At 50.2% G+C, this 27,263-nt stretch overlaps 1 protein-coding gene across 1 annotated transcript in view; it reads right to left on the reverse strand.

Annotated features, from left to right (window-relative positions):
• Positions 1-27,263, reverse strand: part of LOC149427194 (cytoplasmic dynein 1 light intermediate chain 2-like) — a 41,772-nt gene that overhangs the window by 11,371 nt on the left and 3,138 nt on the right. The window contains exons 2-7 of the mRNA XM_089668201.1: positions 23,717-23,886; positions 12,371-12,464; positions 9,529-9,664; positions 3,722-3,833; positions 1,914-1,973; positions 530-571 (exon numbers count right to left, since the gene is read on the reverse strand). Coding sequence (XP_089524327.1) covers positions 530-571; positions 1,914-1,973; positions 3,722-3,833; positions 9,529-9,664; positions 12,371-12,464; positions 23,717-23,886 — 614 coding nt within the window. The remainder of the gene's footprint in view (positions 1-529; positions 572-1,913; positions 1,974-3,721; positions 3,834-9,528; positions 9,665-12,370; positions 12,465-23,716; positions 23,887-27,263) is intronic.

Consider the following 27,263-nt stretch of genomic DNA (forward strand, 5'->3'; position numbering starts at 1 on the left):
TGCGCAGATCACATCTGCCGTGTGTTCTGTATGCAGTGCGGGAAATGTGCACAGATCACATCTGCCGTGTGTTCTGTATGCAGTGCGGGAAATGTGCACAGATCACATCTGCCGTGTGTTCTGTATGCAGTGCGGGAAATGTGCGCAGATCACATCTGCCGTGTGTTCTGTATGCAGTGCGGGAAATGTGCGCAGATCATGGGTTTCCCGCACTATGGTCTGGTCACGTATAAGAAAAATCTCTTATCAGCTTCACTTTGAGGAACAAGAACTCAACGCAAAGAGAACCGGTCATAATACAGTTCCTGAGGATCGATCGATGTCGGTAGTTTTACTTCATCGAAGACTGACAGGAGACGGCGAGAGATCATCGGGGAAGCTGCTGGGATAGAACATCAACTGAAGGGCTGATATGCACAGCGAGGGGCCCCCCGGACCGTCAGGGACCGATCTGAGGACACACAGGGGTACTTACAGGTACGGCTGAGCAGCATTGAGGTAAGTGGTCGGGTTTCCCTAGAATACTCACCGAGGCTCTGGTTGGGGTGGCCGGCTGCTTCGCCAGGTAAGACTGTCAAAGAAGAAAGAAGAGAATTAGGAGAAGACTTGGACCAACGTTCCACCAATGTCCGCTACAAGCAGGAGGAGACTCAGATCAGAGAGGTTGGGGGAGAAACAACGGCCATTCACCAGAAGAGCTCTTCCAGCATGCTGGGAAATCCAAGCATGAAAGAAAATAATCCCTACAAAGTCATGTACAAAAGCATTACCGCCCCCCACACACTATACTCAGCTCTGCGTCCCTCAGACACGGGAGATGAAGGAGATGATTGGCATTCACACGTTCTATACAGAGGCAGGCAGTACAGTCTGCACACCATTCATACAAGACGGTTCAGCAGCCCACACACGAGTCCTTTGTTGTCGTCACACAGGGAATCTTCTTTTCAGTTTGTTTATTAACCGCTTCCCTGCCGCCCCACAGCAAAACCACAGCTACAGGCGGCAGGGCTGCGCTAAATCCCAAATATACGCATTTCCGGGGTTGGCGGCTACAGATGTCGATCATCGGGTCCCGACCAGAGATTCCCCACCAGCAGCCATCAATCACCTAGGAACAGTGACAGGGGAGAGGTCTGTATGCACACAACACGGGTCTCTCCCCTGTCAGCGAGGACATGCTGCTTTGTATCTCTGCACAGCATGTTTCCCGAGCAACACAGCACACAGTTAACCCTTTGATGGCCCCAGATGTTAACCCCTCCCTGCCCAGTGCCATTAGTACAGTGTCAGGGCTTTGTATTAGCACTGATCCCTGTATTGGTGTCACTGGGGATGTCAGTGGCAGTTAGTTTCCCCCCCCCCCCTTGTAGACGCGATAACTTTCACGTAAACCAATTCATTTCCACATATCAGGATTTTTTTTTAGCAAAGACACGGAGCAGAATACATTTTGGCTGAAATTTATGACGAAATCTGATTTTTTAACATTTTTTACTGGACATGTTTAATAGCAAAAAGTCCAAAATATTGTTTTTTGTTTTTTTTTTAAATTGTCGGTCTTTTTATGTTTGGAGCACAAAAAATAAAAACCACACAGGGGATCAAATACCACCGAAAGAAAGCCCTATTTGTGGGAGAAAAAGGACAAATTTCCTTTGGGTGCAGCGTTGCATGACCGCGCAATTGTCAGTTAAAGTAACATAACGCCGTAAAAAAATGGCCTGGTCAGGAAGGGGGGTAAATCCTTTGGAGGGGGAGGGGTTAATTAGGTTTTAACAAATTCACATTAATTCCCATTATCCTGATTCATCTTGAACTCATCTAACCCCCCCAAAAAAAAAAGAAGAAAAAAAAAAAAACAGTTATGACATCACCTTTACTTGTGTGGTGAGTAGAGTGACCGGACGTACCTGTTGCTTCATTAGAAAAACCTGCTCGTCCTCCGCTGCCACCTCCTTATCGTGGACCAGCTGGTCAGGGAAGAGGAGAGAAGAAGAAGAGAAGAAAGAGGAGGAGGAGAAAGAGGAGGAGGAGAAGAGAAGAGAAGAAAGAGGAGGAGGAGAAGAGAAGAGAAGAAAGAGGAGGAGAAGAGAAGAGAAGAAAGAGGAGGAGGAGAAGAGAAGAAGAAGAGAAGAGAAGAGAAGAGGAGGAGGAGAAGAGAAGAGAAGAAAGAGGAGGAAGAGAAGAGAAGAAAGAGGAGGAGGAGAAGAGAAGAGAAGAAAGAGGAGGAGGAGAAGAGAAGAGAACACACAGGTTAGGAGGATCTTTTCCTGACAGAGAAAACTGAAATATGTAAATTCCCCTCTACAGACCCGGAAGTGCTGCATCTCTGGCACTTCATTCCCACACCGATCACCAACCACCCATCACTGACCACCCATCACCAACCACCCATCACCGACCACCAACCACCCATCACCAACCACCCATCACCAACCACCCATCACCTACCACCCATCACCAACCACCCATCACCTACCACCCATCACCAACCACCCATCACCTACCACCCATCACCGACCACCCATCACCGACCACCCATCACCGACCACCCATCACCGACCACCAACCACCCATCACCTACCACCCATCACCTACCACCCATCACCTACCACCCATCACCAACCACCCATCACCAACCACCCATCACCAACCACCCATCACCAACCACCCATCACCAACCACCCATCACCAACCACCCATCACCAACCACCCATCACCAACCACCCATCACCAACCACCCATCACTGACCACCAACCACCCATCACTGACCACCAACAGCCCATCACTGACCACCAACAGCCCATCACTGACCACCAACAGCCCATCACTGACCACCAACAGCCCATCACTGACCACCAACAGCCCATCACTGACCACCAACAGCCCATCACTGACCACCAACAGCCCATCACTGACCACCAACAGCCCATCACTGACCACCAACAGCCCATCACTGACCACCAACAGCCCATCACTGACCACCAACAGCCCATCACTGACCACCAACAGCCCATCACTGACCACCAACAGCCCATCACTGACCACCAACAGCCCATCACTGACCACCAACAGCCCATCACTGACCACCAACAGCCCATCACTGACCACCAACCGCCCATCACTGACCACCAACCGCCCATCACTGACCACCAACCGCCCATCACTGACCACCAACAGCCCATCACTGACCACCAACAGCCCATCACTGACCACCAACAGCCCATCACTGACCACCAACAGCCCATCACTGACCACCAACAGCCCATCACTGACCACCAACAGCCCATCACTGACCACCAACCGCCCATCACTGACCACCAACAGCCCATCACTGACCACCAACAGCCCATCACTGACCACCAACCACCCATCACCGACCACCCATCACTGACCACCCATCACTGACCACCCATCACCGACCACCCATCACCGACCACCCATCACTGACCACCAACCACCCATCACTGACCACCAACAGCCCATCACTGACCACCAACAGCCCATCACTGACCACCAACAGCCCATCACTGACCACCAACAGCCCATCACTGACCACCAACCACCCATCACTGACCACCAACCACCCACCACCCATCACCCACCACCCATCACCCACCACCCATCACCCACCACCCATCACCCATCACCCATCACCAACCACCTACCACCCATCACCTACCACCCATCACCTACCACCCACCACCAATCACCTACCTTTCTAACAGGCGGCTTCACAATAAAGTCTTCAAAGGCATCTTCAGGTTTGATGCTAGCAAAATTTTCGTGCAAAATTCCTATTTTCTTCTCATTGTCCCAGCCAGCAGGACTAAAGAAAAGAGCACAAAATAATTACCATCCCCCAGAAGTCAATAAAACAAATTCCCACTTCTACTGAGCAGCCGATGGAACCGCTTCCTACAGAACGTGGGACTGGCGGCCTCAGCAGGAACAGAACCATCAGACCCAGAACTGGAAGGAACATGGAGCTGCACAGAACCACAGCAATGGTGTCAGAGACCCGGGATACCATCCTACCCATCCTCCTACTCACCATCCTACTCACCCCATCCTACCCATCATCCTACTCACACCCCATCCTACCCCTCACCCTACTCACCCCATCCAACCCATCATCCTACCCATCCTCCTACTCACCATCCTACTCACCCCATCCAACCCATCATCCTACTCACACCCCATCCTACCCCTCACCCTACTCACCATCCTACTCACCCCATCCAACCCATCATCCTACTCACACCCCATCCTACCCCTCACCCTACTCACCCCATCCAACCCATCATCCTACTCACCCCATCCTACCCATCCTCCTACTCACCATCCTACTCACCCCATCCAACCCATCATCCTACTCACCCCATCCTACCCCTCACCCTACTCACCCCATCCAACCCATCATCCTACTCACCCCATCCTACCCATCCTCCTACTCACCATCCTACTCACCCCATCCAACCCATCATCCTACTCACCCCATCCAACCCATCATCCTACTCACCCCATCCAACCCATCATCCTACTCACCCCATCCTACCCCTCACCCTACTCACCCCATCCAACCCATCATCCTACTCACCCCATCCTACCCATCATCCTACTCACCCCATCCTACCCATCATCCTACTCACCCCATCCTACCCTCACCCTACTCACACCCCATCCAACCCCTCACCCTACTCACACCCCATCCTACTCACCCCATCCTACCCATCATCCTACTCACCCCATCCTCCTACTCACCATCCTACTCACCCCATCCAACCCATCATCCTACTCACCCCATCCTACCCATCATCCTACTCACCCCATCCTACCCATCACCCTACTCACACCCCATCCTACCCATCACCCTACTCACACCCCATCCTACCCATCACCCTACTCACACCCCATCCTACCCATCACCCTACTCACACCCCATCCTACCCACCTACTCACACCCCATCCTACCCATCACCCTACTCACACCCCATCCTACCCATCACCCTACTCACACCCCATCCTACCCATCATCCTACTCACACCCCATCCTACCCATCATCCTACTCACCCCATCCTACCCATCATCCTACTCACCCATCCTACTCAACCTATCCAACCCATCATCCTACTCACCCCATCCTACCCACACCCCATCCTACCCATCATCCTACTCACACCCATCCTACCCATCTCCTACTCACACCCCATCCTACCCCATCATCCTACTCAACCCATCCTACCCACACCTACCTACCCATCCTACCCCTCATCCTACTCACCCCTCCTACCCCTCATCCTACTCACCCCATCCTACCCCTCATCCTACTCACCCCATCCTACCCCTCATCCTACTCACACCCCATCCTACCCCTCATCCTACTCACATCCCATCCTACCCCTCATCCTACTCACATCCCATCCTACCCCTCATCCTACTCACACCCCATCCTACCCATCATCCTACTCACCCCATCCTACCCATCATCCTACTCACACCCCATCCTCTCACACCCCATCCTACCCATCATCCTACTCACACCCCATCCTACCCATCATCCTACTCACCCCATCCTACCCACACCTACCTACCCATCCTACTCACCCCATCCTACCCATCATCCTACTCACCCCATCCTACCCATCACCCTACTCACACCCCATCCTACCCATCACCCACTCACACCCCATCCTACCCATCACCCTACTCACACCCCATCCTACCCATCACCCTACTCACACCCCATCCTACCCATCACCCTACTCACACCCCATTCTACCCATCACCCTACTCACACCCCATTCTACCCACACCCTACTCACACCCCATCCTACCCATCATCCTACTCACCCCATCCTACCCATCATCCTACTCACCCCATCCTACTCACCCTATCCAACCCATCATCCTACTCACCCCATCCTACCCACACCCATCCTACCATCATCCTACTCACAACCCCATCCTACCCATCATCCTACTCACCCTATCCAACCAATCATCCTACTCAACCCATCCTACCCACACCTACCTACCCATCCTACCCCTCATCCTAATCAACCCATCCTACCCCTCATCCTACTCACCCCATCCTACCCATCATCCTACTCACCCATCCTACCCCTCATCCTACTCACCCCATCCTACCCATCATCCTACTCACACCCCATCCTACCCATCATCCTACTCACCCCATCCTACCCATCATCCTACTCACCCCCATCCTACTCACCCCATCCTACCATAATCCTAGTCACACCCCATCCTACCCCTCTTCCTACTCACACCCATCCTACTCTCACCCCATCCTACCCCTCATCCTACTCACCCCATCCTACCCATCATCATAATCACCCCATCCTACCTATCATCCTACTCACCCAATCCTAACCATCATCCTACTCACACCCCATCCTACCCCTCATCCTACTCACACCCCATCCTACCCCTCATCCTACTCACAACCCCATCCTACCCCTCATCCCTACTCACACCCCATCCTACCCCTCATCCTACTCACCCCATCCTACCCCTCATCCTATTCACACCCCATTCTACCCATCATCCTACTCACACCCCATCCTACCCCTCCTTCCTACTCATCACCCTACTCACCCCATCCTACCCACACCCCCATCCTACCCATCATCCTACTCACCCCATCCTACCCACACCCCATCCTACCCATTATCCTACTCACACCCCATCCTACCCACACCTACCTACCCATCCTAATCACCCCACATACCCATCATCCTAGTCACACCCCATCCTACCCCTCTTCCTAACTCACACCCCATCCTACCCTCCTCCTACTCACACCCCATCCTACCCCTCATCCTACTCACACCCCATCCTACCCTCATCCTACTCACACCCCATCCTACCCCTCATTCTACTCACACCCCATCCTAGTCACACCCCATCCTACCCCTCACCCTACTCACATTCCATCCTACCCCTCACCCTACTCACACCCCATCCTACCCTCACCCTACTCACACCCATCCTACCCCTCACCCTACTCACACCCCATCCTACCCCTCACCCTACTCACACCCCATCCTACCCCTCACCCTACTCACACCCCATCCTACCCCTCACCCTACTCACACCCCATCCTACCCCTCACCCTACTCACCCCATCCTACCCATCACCCTACTCACCCCATCCTACCCATCACCCCATCCTACCCACACCTACCTACCCATCCTACTCACACCCCATCCTACCCATCATCCTAGTCACACCCCATCCTACCCCTCATCCTACTCACACCCCATCCTACCCCTCACCCTACTCACACCCCATCCTACCGCTCACCCTACTCACACCCCATCCTACCCCTCACCCTACTCACACCCCATCCTACCCCTCACCCTACTCACACCCCATCCTACCCCTCACCCTACTCACACCCCATCCTACCCCTCACCCTACTCACACCCCATCCTACCCCTCACCCTACTCACACCCCATCCTACCCCTCACCCTACTCACACCCCATCCTACCCCTCACCCTACTCACACCCCATCCTACCCCTCACCCTACTCACACCCCATCCTACCCCTCACCCTACTCACACCCCATCCTACCCATCATCCTACTCACCCCATCCTACCCATCATCCTACTCACCCCATCCTACCCATCATCCTACTCACCCCATCCTACCCATCATCCTACTCACACCCCATCCTACTCACCCCATCCTACCCATCATCCTACTCACACCCCATCCTACTCACACCTACCTACCCATCCTACCCACACCCCATCCTACTCACACGCCATCCTTCCCCTCACCCTACTCACATCCCATCCTACCCCTCACCCCCCTACCCCCCTGTCAGGCAGGCCCACATAGGGATACACACAGCGAAGTGTATATTTCTGTACCTTTTTGCATATCTGCCCGCTCTCATTCATTGCTCTACACATCACAGGTAGGGGACTCCGTTAAAGTCGTTCTAAGGCCCCTTTCACACGAGCGGACTGATGGGGTCTGCCTGTAGGATTTTCAGGTGGACCCAATTGGTCCATCCATAGACTTCTATGGACCGGCAGGTGTCACTGGACAATATCTGATCCGATTCTGTACGCCAAAAACAGACAGATGGGGATCTGCTCCCCATCTGTCCAGCGGATCGGATCAGATGAGAATCGGGTGGAAACGGACAGGCGGTCTGTTTCAATCCAACCGTCCCATTGAAATCAGCAGGCAGTGTCTGTGTCCGCTCTGCAGCAGCAGACCAGAGACCTTTCATCTGCAGGGATCAGTGGAGGGATTCCCCGCTGAGCAGGCGGATCACCCCGACGGATCCGCCCCGAATGAAAGGGGCCGTAAGGCAGGAGGTATTTTTTCCCTTAAAGCATTCTATGCATTATGATAAAAAACCTTCTGCAAGCAGCTCCCCCTCCCCCCAAATACCTGAACCCGATCTCTGTCCAGTGATGTGCACAAGGCCAGCGTCTCTCTAGTCTCTCCCACCTCACTGGACTGACAGGCAGGAACAAAAGTCATTGGCTCCTGCTGCTGTCAATCATAGCCAGTGAGGAGAGAGTGTGGAGCCGGGCTGAACCATGCTGTGTGTCTCTGGCTCAGGAGTGAGCATACACTAGTGCCCCCATAACAAGAGGCTTGCTAAGGGGGCACTCAGCAGGGAAGAGGAGCACTGGCGGGGGGGCCCCCTAATACCAGGACAGAGCAGGTAGGTATGACGTGTTTATTTAAGAAAAAAATTGCCTTTAGAATCACTATAACTGTACAGTCCAGAATTGGCAGAGGTGCGCGGCGCAGCAACGTGGCGTCACATAGATGTTCAAACGTGTCCAACAGAAACGTCTGCTACTGAAATCAAAGATGGTTACATTTTACGATCGATTCATTGATTCCTGCGTGTAATCTGCTTTCATGGATATCATACACAGCAGGAATAGTGAACGTGGAACTCATGGGCTCAACGTGGAACTCATGGGCTCAACGTGGAACTCATGGGCTCAACGTGGAACTCATGGGCTCAACGTGGAACTCATGGGCTCAACGTGGAACTCATGGGCTCAACGTGGAACTCATGGGCTCAACGTGGAACTCATGGGCTCAACGTGGAACTCATGGGCTCAACGTGGAACTCATGGGCTCAACGTGGAACTCATGGGCTCAACGTGGAACTCATGGGCTCAACGTGGAACTCATGGGCTCAACGTGGAACTCATGGGCTCAACGTGGAACTCATGGGCTCAACGTGGAACTCATGGGCTCAACGTGGAACTCATGGGCTCAACGTGGAACTCATGGGCTCAACGTGGAACTCATGGGCTCAACGTGGAACTCATGGGCTCAACGTGGAACTCATGGGCTGAACGTGGAACTCATGGGCTGAACGTGGAACTCATGGGCCGGACTAAGATGGCGACACGCAGCCATTCTGTTCATTCTCCCCTCCACTAATCAGTGAATATTCGTCTCACACACATTTGAGGAAATCTGAATGGAATAAAAGGAAACAAATGACTCACATGAACACGGCGTCCTTCTCCACCACCAAGGCCGCGCTACTGAAGTGATATCCGTACATTTTATGCACAATGTATTTGTACAACAAGTCCAGGTTTTTCTCTTCTTTGACAGAAGTATATATTAAGGCAGCTCCATCTGTCACATGTATTAAGGCCAGAACAACGAAGAGGGCGGGAGGGCGCCACGAAGAGGGCGGGAGGGCGCCACGAAGAGGGCGGGAGGGCGCCACGAAGAGGGCGGGAGGGCGCCACGAAGAGGGCGGGAGGGCGCCACGAAGAGGAGGGAGAGCACAAGGAAGAGGAGGGAGAGCACAAGGAAGAGGAGGGAGAGCACAAGGAAGAGGAGGGAGAGCACAAGGAAGAGGAGGGAGAGCACAAGGAAGAGGAGGGAGAGCACAAGGAAGAGGAGGGAGAGCACAAGGAAGAGGAGGGAGAGCACAAGGAAGAGGATGGATAGTACTGCACTGCACGGCATGTCCTCTGTGTCGCACTGCACGGCATGTCCTCTGTGTCGCACTGCATGGCATGTCCTCTGTGTCGCACTGCATGGCATGTCCTCTGTGTCGCACTGCATGGCATGTCCTCTGTGTCGCACTGCATGGCATGTCCTCTGTGTCGCACTGCATGGCATGTCCTCTGTGTCGCACTGCATGGCATGTCCTCTGTGTCGCACTGCATGGCATGTCCTCTGTGTCGCACTGCATGGCATGTCCTCTGTGTCGCACTGCATGGGGGGGGGGGGGGGGGTGTTGGCACATCCTTTGTCTGTACAATGGAGGGACACTCTGAAGGGCTCACCACACAAGCTGCTTTGCGTTGTCACAACACGGGGGGTCTGTAGGAGGCCGTAGGAGTTCATTGTCTCCATTTATAAAGCCGGACCATCTGCTGACATACCCGACCTGCTGGTGGGGGGGGGGGGGGGAGTTTAACCGAAAATGCAGAATTATTGTACTTGGCAGCTTCCCCATTACTCCATTCAGCCTCCAGGAGGGAATCTCTGTGTGACAACTTCTACGTGACAACTTCTACGTGACAACTTCTGGCTCACATGAGGCTGAGGGCTCTCTATACCTCCATGTCAGTGGTGGGCAGCTGATTGGCCAATCACCAGGAAGGAGCCACTCCCCCGCCCCCAGAAATACCGGTCATTTATTTCTGCTTGTCATTACCCTAACAAGGCATCCAGGGATTGGCTCAGATATGCTGGGATCCGAGTCTGAACCCATCCGAGCGATCCCACAGGAAGCCGTCAGTGTAGTGGTCCAATCACGAACTGCCGAGGCATTCCCCCCCCACACACATATATACACCCTTTGTTCACGTGTGGCCGGGGGTGGGGAATGCCTCGTATGATGGGCCCAGTACAGGTGACAGCGTGTTGGGAGGGTCTGGACTGGGATTCCAACACACCAGATCTCATTCCTATTGGCAGCGAGAAGGGAAGTATTGCACATGCTGGGATGTCATTACAGTAAACCTGCAGCTCTGCCGGGAAAACACTTGTTTCCTAGAAAGAGTAATAATCCCGCCCCCCCCGCCCCCCCTGGGGGATCTCTGTACATTGCAGGGATTGTAACACTTTGTTGCAGATTCTGACCTTTTGGTATCCTGAAGAAGTATCTGTTTGTTTCTCTGTGTCCTGTGCAGAGTGAATGTGAATGGGAGGGACTCTATAATCATCAATCAGCGGCTGCACCTGCAGGGCTCTAATGAGGAAAGTGGCGGGGTCTGCATCCCTTAGGATGTGATTCCCTTCTGGGAGTATCTCACCAAAAATGACATTTCTGTTGCAGGGGATGCCCAAAATCAGACTTGTATCTTAGTGCAGACTTCTGGGAAAATCAGTCAGCTAATCACACGACCAGAAAATTACATTTCTGGCGGGAAGCGGGGGTTCCTATACCACACCCCCAGACGGCCATATTGCATTTGACAGAAAATGACAGCAGCTGCAGATTGGAAAGGAAAGAGAATTTTATATAACAATCAGTTACAATGTGACTTGTGGAGCAATTATATACACTATATTATATTTTTTTTAATTTGATATTTTTCCCCACAAAAGTGGAGTTACCCTTTAAAGCAAAGTTCCTCTCACTCTGTAAAAAAATAAAAGTCAGCGGCTACAAAAACTGGACAAAAACTGTATCTGATGACTTTTAAAAAACAGCCACTTACCTGTCCCTCGATCCTGTGGTGTCCTCCCCGCAGCCCATTTCACCGGCCGTCCTGTATTCCCGGTGCCGGCATCTTCAGTGTGGGCCCCCGGCGGGGACAGCTTGCGGCTTCACACCTGGGTGCCCACTGAGCATGTGCGAGAAACGCTGAGCTTCCTGAATGGTCCCGTAGTCTTCTGGGACCTGTCACGTGTCATGGGGAGGGAGGGGGGAGGACAGCTTCTGCTTCTGATCACCTAGGTGATTGCAGTGGGAGCCTGTGAATATCGGGTACCTGCTTCCCCCGCTCCCCAAAGGTGCCAATCCTTAATAGGGAGCGGGGGACCAATCTTTAAAGCGAAACTTCCCCTTTTGGGCGGAGCTCCACTTTAAGGAGGTCATCCAAAATGACTGCATCGCCCCTCCCTGTTCTATGGATTCAGAAATGAATTTGAAGGATGAACCTTATTAGCACTGATCAGGCATGGAATATAATTAAAGGGGGGAGGGGGAGATGGGGGGAGGGGGAGTTCAGGGGCGGGGGAGATGGGGGGACGACATGGGGGGGGGAGGGGGGACATGGGGGGCTGTTCCAGTGACAAAGCTGCTGATCGAGAATGTTCTAGGACACAATGGAGCCTGTTGGGGTTCCTGATCCCCCGCCCGTCACTTGGGAAGGATACACTGCAGGCAGAACCTCCGGATGTGAGATTGGATGAAGTCAAAGTGTTCGTCTTTGTAGTCGTGTTCCTTTTCCAGCACGCTGACCGCATCGCACTGAGAGGACAGGAAAAAGTGACAGTTACCACCTGAATCACATTCTTCTGGGATGAGATACATGGATGGATTACCAGAGACAGAGGACTATATACAGAGCTGAGCTACATCCAGTATACAGCGCCGTATATCATGTACAGAGGAGCTACATCCAGTATACAGCGCCGTATATCATGTACAGAGGAGCTACATCCAGTATACAGCGCCGTATATCATGTACAGAGGAGCTACATCCAGTATACAGCGCCGTATATCATGTACAGAGACTGAGCTACATCCAGTATACAGCACCGTATATCATGTACAGAGGAGCTACATCCAGTATACAGCGCCGTATATCATGTACAGAGACTGAGCTACATCCAGTATACAGCACCGTATATCATGTACAGAGGAGCTACATCCAGTATACAGCGCCGTATATCATGTACAGAGGAGCTACATCCAGTATACAGCGCCGTATATTATGTACAGAGGAGCTACATCCAGTATACAGCACCGTATATCATGTACAGAGACTGAGCTACATCCAGTATACAGCACCGTATATCATGTACAGAGATTGAGCTACATCCAGTATACAGCGCCGTATATCATGTACAGAGGAGCTACATCCAGAATACAGCGCCGTATATCATGTACAGAGGAGCTACATCCAGTATACAGCGCCGTATATCATGTACAGAGGAGCTACATCCAGTATACAGCACCGTATATCATGTACAGAGACTGAGCTACATCCAGTATACAGCACCGTATATCATGTACAGAGACTGAGCTACATCCAGTATACAGCACCGTATATCATGTACAGAGACTGAGCTACATCCAGTATACAGCGCCGTATATCATGTACAGAGACTGAGCTACATCCAGTATACAGCGCCGTATATCATGTACAGAGACTGAGCTACATCCAGTATACAGCACCGTATATCATGTACAGAGGAGCTACATCCAGTATACAGCACCGTATATCATGTACAGAGACTGAGCTACATCCAGTATACAGCACCGTATATCATGTACAGAGGAGCTACATCCAGTATACAGCACCGTATATCATGTACAGAGGAGCTACATCCAGTATACAGCGCCGTATATCATGTACAGAGCCTGAGCTACATCCAGTATACAGCACCGTATATCATGTACAGAGGAGCTACATCCAGTATACAGCGCCGTATATCATGTACAGAGGAGCTACATCCAGTATACAGCACCGTATATCATGTACAGAGACTGAGCTACATCCAGTATACAGCGCCGTATATCATGTACAGAGACTGAGCTACATCCAGTATACAGCGCCGTATATCATGTACAGAGACTGAGCTACATCCAGTATACAGCGCCGTATATCATGTACAGAGGAGCTACATCCAGTATACAGCGCCGTATATCATGTACAGAGACTGAGCTACATCCAGTATACAGCACCGTATATCATGTACAGAGGAGCTACATCCAGTATACAGCACCGTATATCATGTACAGAGGAGCTACATCCAGTATACAGCACCGTATATCATATACAGAGACTGAGCTACATCCAGTATACAGCACCGTATATCATGTACAGAGACTGAGCTACATCCAGTATACAGCACCGTATATCATGTACAGAGGAGCTACATCCAGTATACAGCGCCGTATATCATGTACAGAGACTGAGCTACATCCAGTATACAGCGCCGTATATCATGTACAGAGACTGAGCTACATCCAGTATACAGCACCGTATATCATGTACAGAGGAGCTACATCCAGTATACAGCGCCGTATATCATGTACAGAGACTGAGCTACATCCAGTATACAGCGCCGTATATCATGTACAGAGGAGCTACATCCAGTATACAGCGCCGTATATCATGTACAGAGGAGCTACATCCAGTATACAGCGCCGTATATCATGTACAGAGACTGAGCTACATCCAGTATACAGCACCGTATATCATGTACAGAGGAGCTACATCCAGTATACAGCGCCGTATATCATGTACAGAGACTGAGCTACATCCAGTATACAGCGCCGTATATCATGTACAGAGACTGAGCTACATCCAGTATACAGCGCCGTATATCATGTACAGAGGAGCTACATCCAGTATACAGCACCGTATATCATGTACAGAGACTGAGCTACATCCAGTATACAGCGCCGTATATCATGTACAGAGACTGAGCTACATCCAGTATACAGCGCCGTATATCATGTACAGAGGAGCTACATCCAGTATACAGCGCCGTATATCATGTACAGAGGAGCTACATCCAGTATACAGCGCCGTATATCATGTACAGAGGAGCTACATCCAGTATACAGCACCGTATATCATGTACAGAGACTGAGCTACATCCAGTATACAGCGCCGTATATCATGTACAGAGACTGAGCTACATCCAGTATACAGCGCCGTATATCATGTACAGAGACTGAGCTACATCCAGTATACAGCGCCGTATATCATGTACAGAGGAGCTACATCCAGTATACAGCGCCGTATATCATTTACAGAGGAGCTACATCCAGTATACAGCACCGTATATCATGTACAGAGGAGCTACATCCAGTATACAGCACCGTATATCATGTACAGAGGAGCTACATCCAGTATACAGCACCGTATATCATGTACAGAGGAGCTACATCCAGTATACAGCACCGTATATCATGTACAGAGGAGCTACATCCAGTATACAGCGCCGTATATCATGTACAGAGCCTGAGCTACATCCAGTATACAGCACCCTATATCATGTACAGAGGAGCTACATCCAGTATACAGCACCGTATATCATGTACAGAGACTGAGCTACATCCAGTATACAGCGCCGTATATCATGTACAGAGACTGAGCTACATCCAGTATACAGCGCCGTATATCATGTACAGAGGAGCTACATCCAGTATACAGCGCCGTATATCATGTACAGAGACTGAGCTACATCCAGTATACAGCACCGTATATCATGTACAGAGGAGCTACATCCAGTATACAGCACCGTATATCATGTACAGAGGAGCTACATCCAGTATACAGCACCGTATATCATGTACAGAGACTGAGCTACATCCAGTATACAGCGCCGTATATCATGTACAGAGCCTGAGCTACATCCAGTATACAGCACCGTATATCATGTACAGAGGAGCTACATCCAGTATACAGCACCGTATATCATGTACAGAGACTGAGCTACATCCAGTATACAGCACCGTATATCATGTACAGAGGAGCTACATCCAGTATACAGCGCCGTATATCATGTACAGAGACTGAGCTACATCCAGTATACAGCGCCGTATATCATGTACAGAGGAGCTACATCCAGTATACAGCACCGTATATCATGTACAGAGGAGCTACATCCAGTATACAGCGCCGTATATCATGTACAGAGGAGCTACATCCAGTATACAGCGCCGTATATCATGTACAGAGACTGAGCTACATCCAGTATACAGCACCGTATATCATGTACAGAGGAGCTACATCCAGTATACAGCGCCGTATATCATGTACAGAGACTGAGCTACATCCAGTATACAGCGCCGTATATCATGTACAGAGGAGCTACATCCAGTATACAGCGCCGTATATCATGTACAGAGACTGAGCTACATCCAGTATACAGCACCGTATATCATGTACAGAGGAGCTACATCCAGTATACAGCACCGTATATCATGTACAGAGACTGAGCTACATCCAGTATACAGCACCGTATATCATGTACAGAGGAGCTACATCCAGTATACAGCGCCGTATATCATGTACAGAGGAGCTACATCCAGTATACAGCACCGTATATCATGTACAGAGGAGCTACATCCAGTATACAGCGCCGTATATCATGTACAGAGGAGCTACATCCAGTATACAGCGCCGTATATCATGTACAGAGACTGAGCTACATCCAGTATACAGCACCGTATATCATGTACAGAGACTGAGCTACATCCAGTATACAGCGCCGTATATCATGTACAGAGGAGCTACATCCAGTATACAGCGCCGTATATCATGTACAGAGACTGAGCTACATCCAGTATACAGCACCGTATATCATGTACAGAGGAGCTACATCCAGTATACAGCACCGTATATCATGTACAGAGGAGCTACATCCAGTATACAGCACCGTATATCATGTACAGAGACTGAGCTACATCCAGTATACAGCACCGTATATCATGTACAGAGACTGAGCTACATCCAGTATACAGCGCCGTATATCATGTACAGAGACTGAGCTACATCCAGTATACAGCACCGTATATCATGTACAGAGACTGAGCTACATCCAGTATACAGCACCGTATATCATGTACAGAGGAGCTACATCCAGTATACAGCACCGTATATCATGTACAGAGGAGCTACATCCAGTATACAGCACCGTATATCATGTACAGAGGAGCTACATCCAGTATACAGCACCGTATATCATGTACAGAGGAGCTACATCCAGTATACAGCGCCGTATATCATGTACAGAGCCTGAGCTACATCCAGTATACAGCACCGTATATCATGTACAGAGGAGCTACATCCAGTATACAGCACCGTATATCATGTACAGAGGAGCTACATCCAGTATACAGCGCCGTATATCATGTACAGAGACTGAGCTACATCCAGTATACAGCGCCGTATATCATGTACAGAGGAGCTACATCCAGTATACAGCGCCGTATATCATGTACAGAGGAGCTACATCCAGTATACAGCGCCGTATATCATGTACAGAGACTGAGCTACATCCAGTATACAGCACCGTATATCATGTACAGAGGAGCTACATCCAGTATACAGCACCGTATATCATGTACAGAGACTGAGCTACATCCAGTATACAGCGCCGTATATCATGTACAGAGGAGCTACATCCAGTATACAGCGCCGTATATCATGTACAGAGGAGCTACATCCAGTATACAGCACCGTATATCATGTACAGAGGAGCTACATCCAGTATACAGCGCCGTATATCATGTACAGAGGAGCTACATCCAGTATACAGCACCGTATATCATGTACAGAGACTGAGCTACATCCAGTATACAGCACCGTATATCATGTACAGAGACTGAGCTACATCCAGTATACAGCACCGTATATCATGTACAGAGGAGCTACATCCAGTATACAGCACCGTATATCATGTACAGAGGAGCTACATCCAGTATACAGCACCGTATATCATGTACAGAGGAGCTACATCCAGTATACAGCACCGTATATCATGTACAGAGGAGCTACATCCAGTATACAGCGCCGTATATCATGTACAGAGGAGCTACATCCAGTATACAGCACCGTATATCATGTACAGAGACTGAGCTACATCCAGTATACAGCACCGTATATCATGTAGAGAGACTGAGCTACATCCAGTATACAGCACTGTATATCATGTACAGAGGAGCTACATCCAGTATACAGCGCCGTATATCATGTACAGAGACTGAGCTACATCCAGTATACAGCGCCGTATATCATGTACAGAGACTGAGCTACATCCAGTATACAGCGCCGTATATCATGTACAGAGGAGCTACATCCAGTATACAGCACCGTATATCATGTACAGAGGAGCTACATCCAGTATACAGCACCGTATATCATGTACAGAGGAGCTACATCCAGTATACAGCGCCGTATATCATGTACAGAGACTGAGCTACATCCAGTATACAGCACCGTATATCATGTACAGAGACTGAGCTACATCCAGTATACAGCACCGTATATCATGTACAGAGGAGCTACATCCAGTATACAGCGCCGTATATCATGTACAGAGCCTGAGCTACATCCAGTATACAGCGCCGTATATCATGTACAGAGGAGCTACATCCAGTATACAGCGCCGTATATCATGTACAGAGACTGAGCTACATCCAGTATACAGCGCCGTATATCATGTACAGAGACTGAGCTACATCCAGTATACAGCACCGTATATCATGTACAGAGGAGCTACATCCAGTATACAGCGCCGTATATCATGTACAGAGACTGAGCTACATCCAGTATACAGCGCCGTATATCATGTACAGAGACTGAGCTACATCCAGTATACAGCACCGTATATCATGTACAGAGACTGAGCTACATCCAGTATACAGCGCCGTATATCATGTACAGAGGAGCTACATCCAGTATACAGCGCCGTATATCATGTACAGAGACTGAGCTACATCCAGTATACAGCGCCGTATATCATGTACAGAAACTGAGCTACATCCAGTATACAGCGCCGTATATCATGTACAGAGGAGCTACATCCAGTATACAGCGCCGTATATCATGTACAGAGACTGAGCTACATCCAGTATACAGCGCCGTATATCATGTACAGAGACTGAGCTACATCCAGTATACAGCGCCGTATATCATGTACAGAGACTGAGCTACATCCAGTATACAGCGCCGTATATCATGTACAGAGGAGCTACATCCAGTATACAGCGCCGTATATCATGTACAGAGACTGAGCTACATCCAGTATACAGCGCCGTATATCATGTACAGAGACTGAGCTACATCCAGTATACAGCACCGTATATCATGTACAGAGGAGCTACATCCAGTATACAGCGCCGTATATCATGTACAGAGACTGAGCTACATCCAGTATACAGCGCCGTATATCATGTACAGAGACTGAGCTACATCCAGTATACAGCACCGTATATCATGTACAGAGACTGAGCTACATCCAGTATACAGCGCCGTATATCATGTACAGAGGAGCTACATCCAGTATACAGCACCGTATATCATGTACAGAGGAGCTACATCCAGTATACAGCACCGTAATATCATGTACAGAGACTGAGCTACATCCAGTATACAGCGCCGTATATCATGTACAGAGGAGCTACATCCAGTATACAGCGCCGTATATCATGTACAGAGGAGCTACATCCAGTATACAGCACCGTATATCATGTACAGAGACTGAGCTACATCCAGTATACAGCACCGTATATCATGTACAGAGGAGCTACATCCAGTATACAGCGCCGTATATCATGTACAGAGGAGCTACATCCAGTATACAGCGCCGTATATCATGTACAGAGGAGCTACATCCAGTATACAGCGCCGTATATCATGTACAGAGGAGCTACATCCAGTATACAGCACCGTATATCATGTACAGAGACTGAGCTACATCCAGTATACAGCGCCGTATATCATGTACAGAGGAGCTACATCCAGTATACAGCACCGTATATCATGTACAGAGGAGCTACATCCAGTATACAGCACCGTATATCATGTACAGAGGAGCTACATCCAGTATACAGCACCGTATATCATGTACAGAGGAGCTACATCCAGTATACAGCGCCGTATATCATGTACAGAGGAGCTACATCCAGTATACAGCGCCGTATATCATGTACAGAGGAGCTACATCCAGTATACAGCGCCGTATATCATGTACAGAGGAGCTACATCCAGTATACAGCGCCGTATATCATGTACAGAGGAGCTACATCCAGTATACAGCGCCGTATATCATGTACAGAGGAGCTACATCCAGTATACAGCGCCGTATATCATGTACAGAGGAGCTACATCCAGTATACAGCGCCGTATATCATGTACAGAGGAGCTACATCCAGTATACAGCGCCGTATATCATGTACAGAGGAGCTACATCCAGTATACAGCGCCGTATATCATGTACAGAGACTGAGCTACATCCAGTATACAGCACCGTATATCATGTACAGAGGAGCTACATCCAGTATACAGCGCCGTATATCATGTACAGAGACTGAGCTACATCCAGTATACAGCACCGTATATCATGTACAGAGGAGCTACATCCAGTATACAGCACCGTATATCATGTACAGAGACTGAGCTACATCCAGTATACAGCGCCGTATATCATGTACAGAGGAGCTACATCCAGTATACAGCACCGTATATCATGTACAGAGGAGCTACATCCAGTATACAGCGCCGTATATCATGTACAGAGACTGAGCTACATCCAGTATACAGCACCGTATATCATGTACAGAGGAGCTACATCCAGTATACAGCGCCGTATATCATGTACAGAGGAGCTACATCCAGTATACAGCACCGTATATCATGTACAGAGACTGAGCTACATCCAGTATACAGCACCGTATATCATGTACAGAGGAGCTACATCCAGTATACAGCGCCGTATATCATGTACAGAGGAGCTACATCCAGTATACAGCGCCGTATATCATGTACAGAGGAGCTACATCCAGTATACAGCACCGTATATCATGTACAGAGGAGCTACATCCAGTATACAGCACCGTATATCATGTACAGAGGAGCTACATCCAGTATACAGCACCGTATATCATGTACAGAGACTGAGCTACATCCAGTATACAGCACCGTATATCATGTACAGAGGAGCTACATCCAGTATACAGCACCGTATATCATGTACAGAGGAGCTACATCCAGTATACAGCACCGTATATCATGTACAGAGGAGCTACATCCAGTATACAGCACCGTATATCATGTACAGAGGAGCTACATCCAGTATACAGCACCGTATATCATGTACAGAGACTGAGCTACATCCAGTATACAGCACCGTATATCATGTACAGAGACTGAGCTACATCCAGTATACAGCACCGTATATCATGTACAGAGGAGCTACATCCAGTATACAGCGCCGTATATCATGTACAGAGGAGCTACATCCAGTATACAGCGCCGTATATCATGTACAGAGATACTACATCCAGTATACAGCGCCGTATATCATGTACAGAGGAACTACATCCAGTATACAGCGCCGTATATCATGTACAGAGACTGAGCTACATCCAGTATACAGCACCATATATCATGTACAGAGGAGCTACATCCAGTATACAGCGCCGTATATCATGTACAGAGGAGCTACATCCAGTATACAGCGCCGTATATCATGTACAGAGGAGCTACATCCAGTATACAGCGCCGTATATCATGTACAGAGCCTGAGCTACATCCAGTATACAGCGCCGTATATCATGTACAGAGCCTGAGCTACATCCAGTATACAGCGCCGTATATCATGTACAGAGGAGCTACATCCAGTATACAGCGCCGTATATCATGTACAGGTGCCGGGTCCAGCCACCAAATGTCTTGTGAAGAATGAAAGGCTGTTCCATGGATTAGGCCCTATACTCTGCTTGTGGTTACAAATGTGGCCCCCTGGGCACTATTACACTGGGGCCCCACTAGTGAGGATACATGTTTCTTCACAGTAAGAGCTGAGAATGTGGAATAGACTCCCTCCAGAGGTGGGTGTGGCCAATCAGTGGATTGCTGGAGGAAAGTCCTGGATCCTTATTGGATACACAGAATATAACTGGATATAACATTTATAGGGGAAGGTGATCCCGGGAATATCCGATTATTGATCCCGGGAATATCCGATTATTGATCCCGGGAATATCCCATTATTGATCCCGGGAATATCCCATTATTGATCCCGGGAATATCCCATTATTGATCCCGGGAATATCCCATTATTGATCCCGGGAATATCCCATTATTGATCCCGGGAATATCCCATTATTGATCCCGGGAATATCCGATTATTGATCCCGGGAATATCCGATTATTGATCCCGGGAATATCCGATTATTGATCCCGGGAATATCCGATTATTGATCCCGGGAATATCCGATTATTGATCCCGGGAATATCCGATTATTGATCCCGGGAATATCCCATTATTGATCCCGGGAATATCCCATTATTGATCCCGGGAATATCCCATTATTGATCCCGGGAATATCCCATTATTGATCCCGGGAATATCCCATTATTGATCCCGGGAATATCCCATTATTGATCCCGGGAATATCCCAATATTGATCCCGGGAATATCCCATTATTGATCCCGGGAATATCCCATTATTGATCCCGGGAATATCCCATTATTGATCCCGGGAATATCCCATTATAGATCCCGGGAATATCCCATTATAGATCCCGGGAATATCCCATTATAGATCCCGGGAATATCCCATTATAGATCCCGGGAATATCCCACTATAGATCCCGGGAATATCCGATTATTGATCCCGGGAATATCCGATTATTGATCCCGGGAATATCCGATTATTGATCCCGGGAATATCCCATTATAGATCCCGGGAATATCCCATTATAGATCCCGGGAATATCCGATTATTGATCCCGGGAAGATCCGATTATTGATCCCGGGAAGATCCGATTATTGATCCCGGGAAGATCCGATTATTGATCCCGGGAAGATCCGATTATTGATCCCGGGAAGATCCGATTATTGATCCCGGGAAGATCCGATTATTGATCCCGGGAATATCCGAATATTGATCCCGGGAATATCCGAATATTGATCCCGGGAATATCCGATTATTGATCCCGGGAATATCCGAATATTGATCCCGGGAATATCCGAATATTGATCCCGGGAATATCCGATTGCCTCTATGGGGATCGGGAAGGAATGTTTCCCCTGCAGGAGGAGATTGGATCGTACTTTGCTGGGTTTCTGCCTTCCTCTGGATCCACTGTGGGGGGAGGATTATAAATAGTTTTTTTTTTTTTAGTGGTTGAACTGGATGGACTTTTGTCTTTTTCCTGCCAGACAACTGTGTAACTGTGTAACAATGTAACTGTGTAACTATGTAACTGTGTAACTATGTAACTATGTAACTGTGTAACTATATAACTATGTAACTGTGTAACTATATAACTATGTAACTATATAACTATGTAACTGTGTAACTATATAACTATGTAACTATATAACTGTGTAACTATGTAACTGTGTAACTATGTAACTATGTAACTGTGTAACTGTGTAACTATATAACTATGTAACTATATAACTATGTAACTATGTAACTATGTAACTATATAACTATGTAACTGTGTAACTGTGTAACTGTGTAACGGTGTAACTGTGTAACGGTGTAACTGTGTAACGATGTAACTGTGTAACGGTGTAACTGTGTAACGATGTAACTGTGTAACGATGTAACTGTGTAACGATGTAACGGTGTAACGATGTAACGGTGTAACTGTGTAACGATGTAACGCTGTAACTGTGTAACTATATAACTGTGTAACGATGTAACTATGTAACTATATAACTATGTATCGATGTAACATGTCAGCGTACCCCCTGCAGCTGCATTGGACAGGCTCAGCGTGGGGCCTTCAGAAAACAACTGACCTTTGTGCAAACAACCAGCACCGGAATGCCGAGGTTGTGGGTCAGAACATTGTCCCCCAGAGGAAGGATAACGTTCTCGTCTTCTGGACCCGATGTTGGAGGCACTCTTCTCTGCGGAGATCCGGACGATGCGTCTTCTGGCTCCACATATTCCTGGAAGTCCTTCACAACTGCAAAGAAGAAACCAACAGACGTCATGAATGACTTTCCTTCATTTGTTTAGATGGAAGATTGAGATCTACGAGGGGGAATGATGGGAGATCCCATTCCTCTGACTGCTGATGGTGATGATGGGGGGAGGGGGTGGGGAGGGGGGGTGCGGGGGTGGGGAGGGGGGGTGAGGAGTAACAGACACGCCATACGCTGTACGCCCGATTCTTCAACACTTCCTGCCACATGTAATAACAGGAATACACAACCAATTCACTCATCCGAGGAGAAGGAGAGACTTTGGGGTGATACCAGCTGCAGATTATCGCTGATTTGTCTACAAATTTGGGTAACACCACAGTAAGTGCCCCTAAATCTGGTGCACCTCCACTACCATGTGATTGCTGTGATTGGCTCTCAGCAGGATCATGTGATCAGAGCCCGCCCCCTGGATCCTGATCAGAAGCTTTGATTGAGTGTGGTCAGTGACTGCGGGGAGAGTGCCCCTTTAAGTCACAATCTAGAGCAGCCTCAACCTTTTCATTAAATAATTGGGGGTCTCAGGGATCCCCGGGAAGGATTCTATCCGCAGGTCACGGTACATCTCTATGGTCAGTACACTGGAGAACAGACAATGGCAGAAGTGGGGGACCCGACACCCCGAGATTATTATACACAGAAATAGTAATGAAAGGAAACTAAAAACAAGGAGCAGGAAATGATATTGTCCCCATAGACTAGAGCCGGCTACACCGGCAGCAAGATTCCATCCATCGATCAACTCGGGTACAGCCAGCGTGTTACTGCCAGCGGCTCCCTCCCCCCGACAGCTCCGCGGGAGGGATTCCTCCATCATCATTGGCTGTGCTGATGGGGAAATCGAGTGATTTTTGTGGGTGAAGGAAAGAAAATCACATCGCCTATGACAACGGTCAGGGGAAGGTGTCGCCTCACATCGCCTATGACAACGGTCAGGGGAAGGTGTCGCCTCACATCGCCTATGACAACGGTCAGGGGGAAGGTGTCGCCTCACATCGCCTATGACAACGGTCAGGGGGAAGGTGTCGCCTCACATCGCCTATGACAACGGTCAGGGGAAGGTGTCGCCTCACATCGCCTATGACAACGGTCAGGGGGAAGGTGTCGCCTCACATCGCCTATGACAACGGTCAGGGGGAAGGTGTCGCCTCACATCGCCTATGACAACGGTCAGGGGAAGGTGTCGCCTCACATCGCCTATGACAACGGTCAGGGGGAAGGTGTCGCCTCACATCGCCTATGACAACGGTCAGGGGGAAGGTGTCACCTCACATCGCCTATGACAACGGTCAGGGGAAGGTGTCACCTCACATCGCCTATGACAACGGTCAGGGGAAGGTGTCACCTCACATCGCCTATGACAACGGTCAGGGGGAGGTGTCGCCTTACATCGCCTATGACAACGGTCAGGGGGAAGGTGTCGCCTCACATCGCCTATGACAACGGTCAGGGGAAGGTGTCGCCTCACATCGCCTATGACAACGGTCAGGGGGAAGGTGTCGCCTCACATCGCCTATGAAAACGGTCAGGGGGAAGGTGTCGCCTCACATCGCCTATGACAACGGTCAGGGGGAAGGTGTCACCTCACATCGCCTATGACAACGGTCAGGGGGAAGGTGTCGCCTCACATCGCCTATGACAACGGTCAGGGGGAAGGTGTCACCTCACATCGCCTATGACAACGGTCAGGGGGAAGGTGTCGCCTCACATCGCCTATGACAACGGTCAGGGGGAAGGTGTCACCTCACATTGCTGATCGGGGGAACATGTCCCCTCCATTAGGGGTCCGTGGAGAAAAGCCCCTCTACATTGGGGGTCAGTGTAGGAAATGGGTGACAAGTTCCTCCCTTCAAGTGGATCCAAAGACTGAAGAGATTTCTACATTAATGCATTCTATGTGTGAAGGCAAAACGTGACCTTCAGTGTGCTGCTCCCCCCACCCCCCCCCCAATACTTACCTGATCCCGACTTCAATCCACCGATGTGCACACCAAGCAGCAGCTCTCCCTCCCCATAGGCCGAGACAGCAGCAAGAGCCATTGGCTCCCACTGCTGTCAATCACAACCAGTGAGGGGGTGTGGCCGCACTGTGCGTGTCAATGAATACACACAGCTGGTTCGGGAGCAATGAACGGGACCGCCGTGTCCCTAGTGGAGCAATGAACGGGACCGCCGTGTCCCTGCTGGAGCAATGAACGGGACCGCCGTGTCCCTGCTGGAGCAATGAACGGGACCGCCGTGTCCCTGCTGGAGCAACGAACGGGACCGCCGTGTCCCTACTGGAGCAACGAACGGGACCGCCGTGTCCCTAGTGGAGCAATGAACGGGACCGCCGTGTCCCTGCTGGAGCAATGAACGGGACCGCCGTGTCCCTGCTGGAGCAATGAACGGGACCGCCGTGTCCCTACTGGAGCAACGAACGGGACCGCCGTGTCCCTACTGGAGCAACGAACGGGACCGCCGTGTCCCTAGTGGAGCAATGAACGGGACCGCCGTGTCCCTGCTGGAGCAATGAACGGGACCGCCGTGTCCCTGCTGGAGCAATGAACGGGACCGCCGTGTCCCTGCTGGAGCAATGAACGGGACCGCCGTGTCCCTGCTGGAGCAAAGAACGGGACCGCCGTGTCCCTGCTGGAGCAAAGAACGGGACCGCCGTGTCCCTGCTGGAGCAATGAACGGGACCGCCGTGTCCCTACTGGAGCAACGAACGGGACCGCCGTGTCCCTACTGGAGCAACGAACGGGACCGCCGTGTCCCTACTGGAGCAACGAACGGGACCGCCGTGTCCCTGCTGGAGCAACGAACGGGACCGCCGTGTCCCTGCTGGAGCAACGAACGGGACCGCCGTGTCCCTACTGGAGCAACGAACGGGACCGCCGTGTCCCTGCTGGAGCAATGAACGGGACCGCCGTGTCCCTACTGGAGCAATGAACGGGACCGCCGTGTCGCTAGTGGAGCAATGAACGGGACCGCCGTGTCCCTAGTGGAGCAATGAACGGGACCGCCGTGTCCCTGCTGGAGCAAAGAACGGGACCGCCGTGTCCCTGCTGGAGCAATGAACGGGACCGCCGTGTCCCTGCTGGAGCAATGAACGGGACCGCCGTGTCCCTACTGGAGCAACGAACGGGACCGCCGTGTCCCTAGTGGAGCAACGAACGGGACCGCCGTGTCCCTACTGGAGCAACGAACGGGACCGCCGTGTCCCTAGTGGAGCAACGAACGGGACCGCCGTGTCCCTGCTGGAGCAATGAACGGGACCGCCGTGTCCCTACTGGAGCAATGAACGGGACCGCCGTGTCCCTACTGGAGCAATGAACGGGACCGCCGTGTCCCTGCCGGAGCAATGAACGGGACCGCC

Source organism: Staurois parvus, unplaced genomic scaffold, assembly GCF_062004578.1.
Source record: "Staurois parvus isolate SC_StPar_1 unplaced genomic scaffold, SC_StPar_1.0 ptg003953l, whole genome shotgun sequence".
NCBI lineage: Eukaryota > Metazoa > Chordata > Amphibia > Anura > Ranidae > Staurois > Staurois parvus.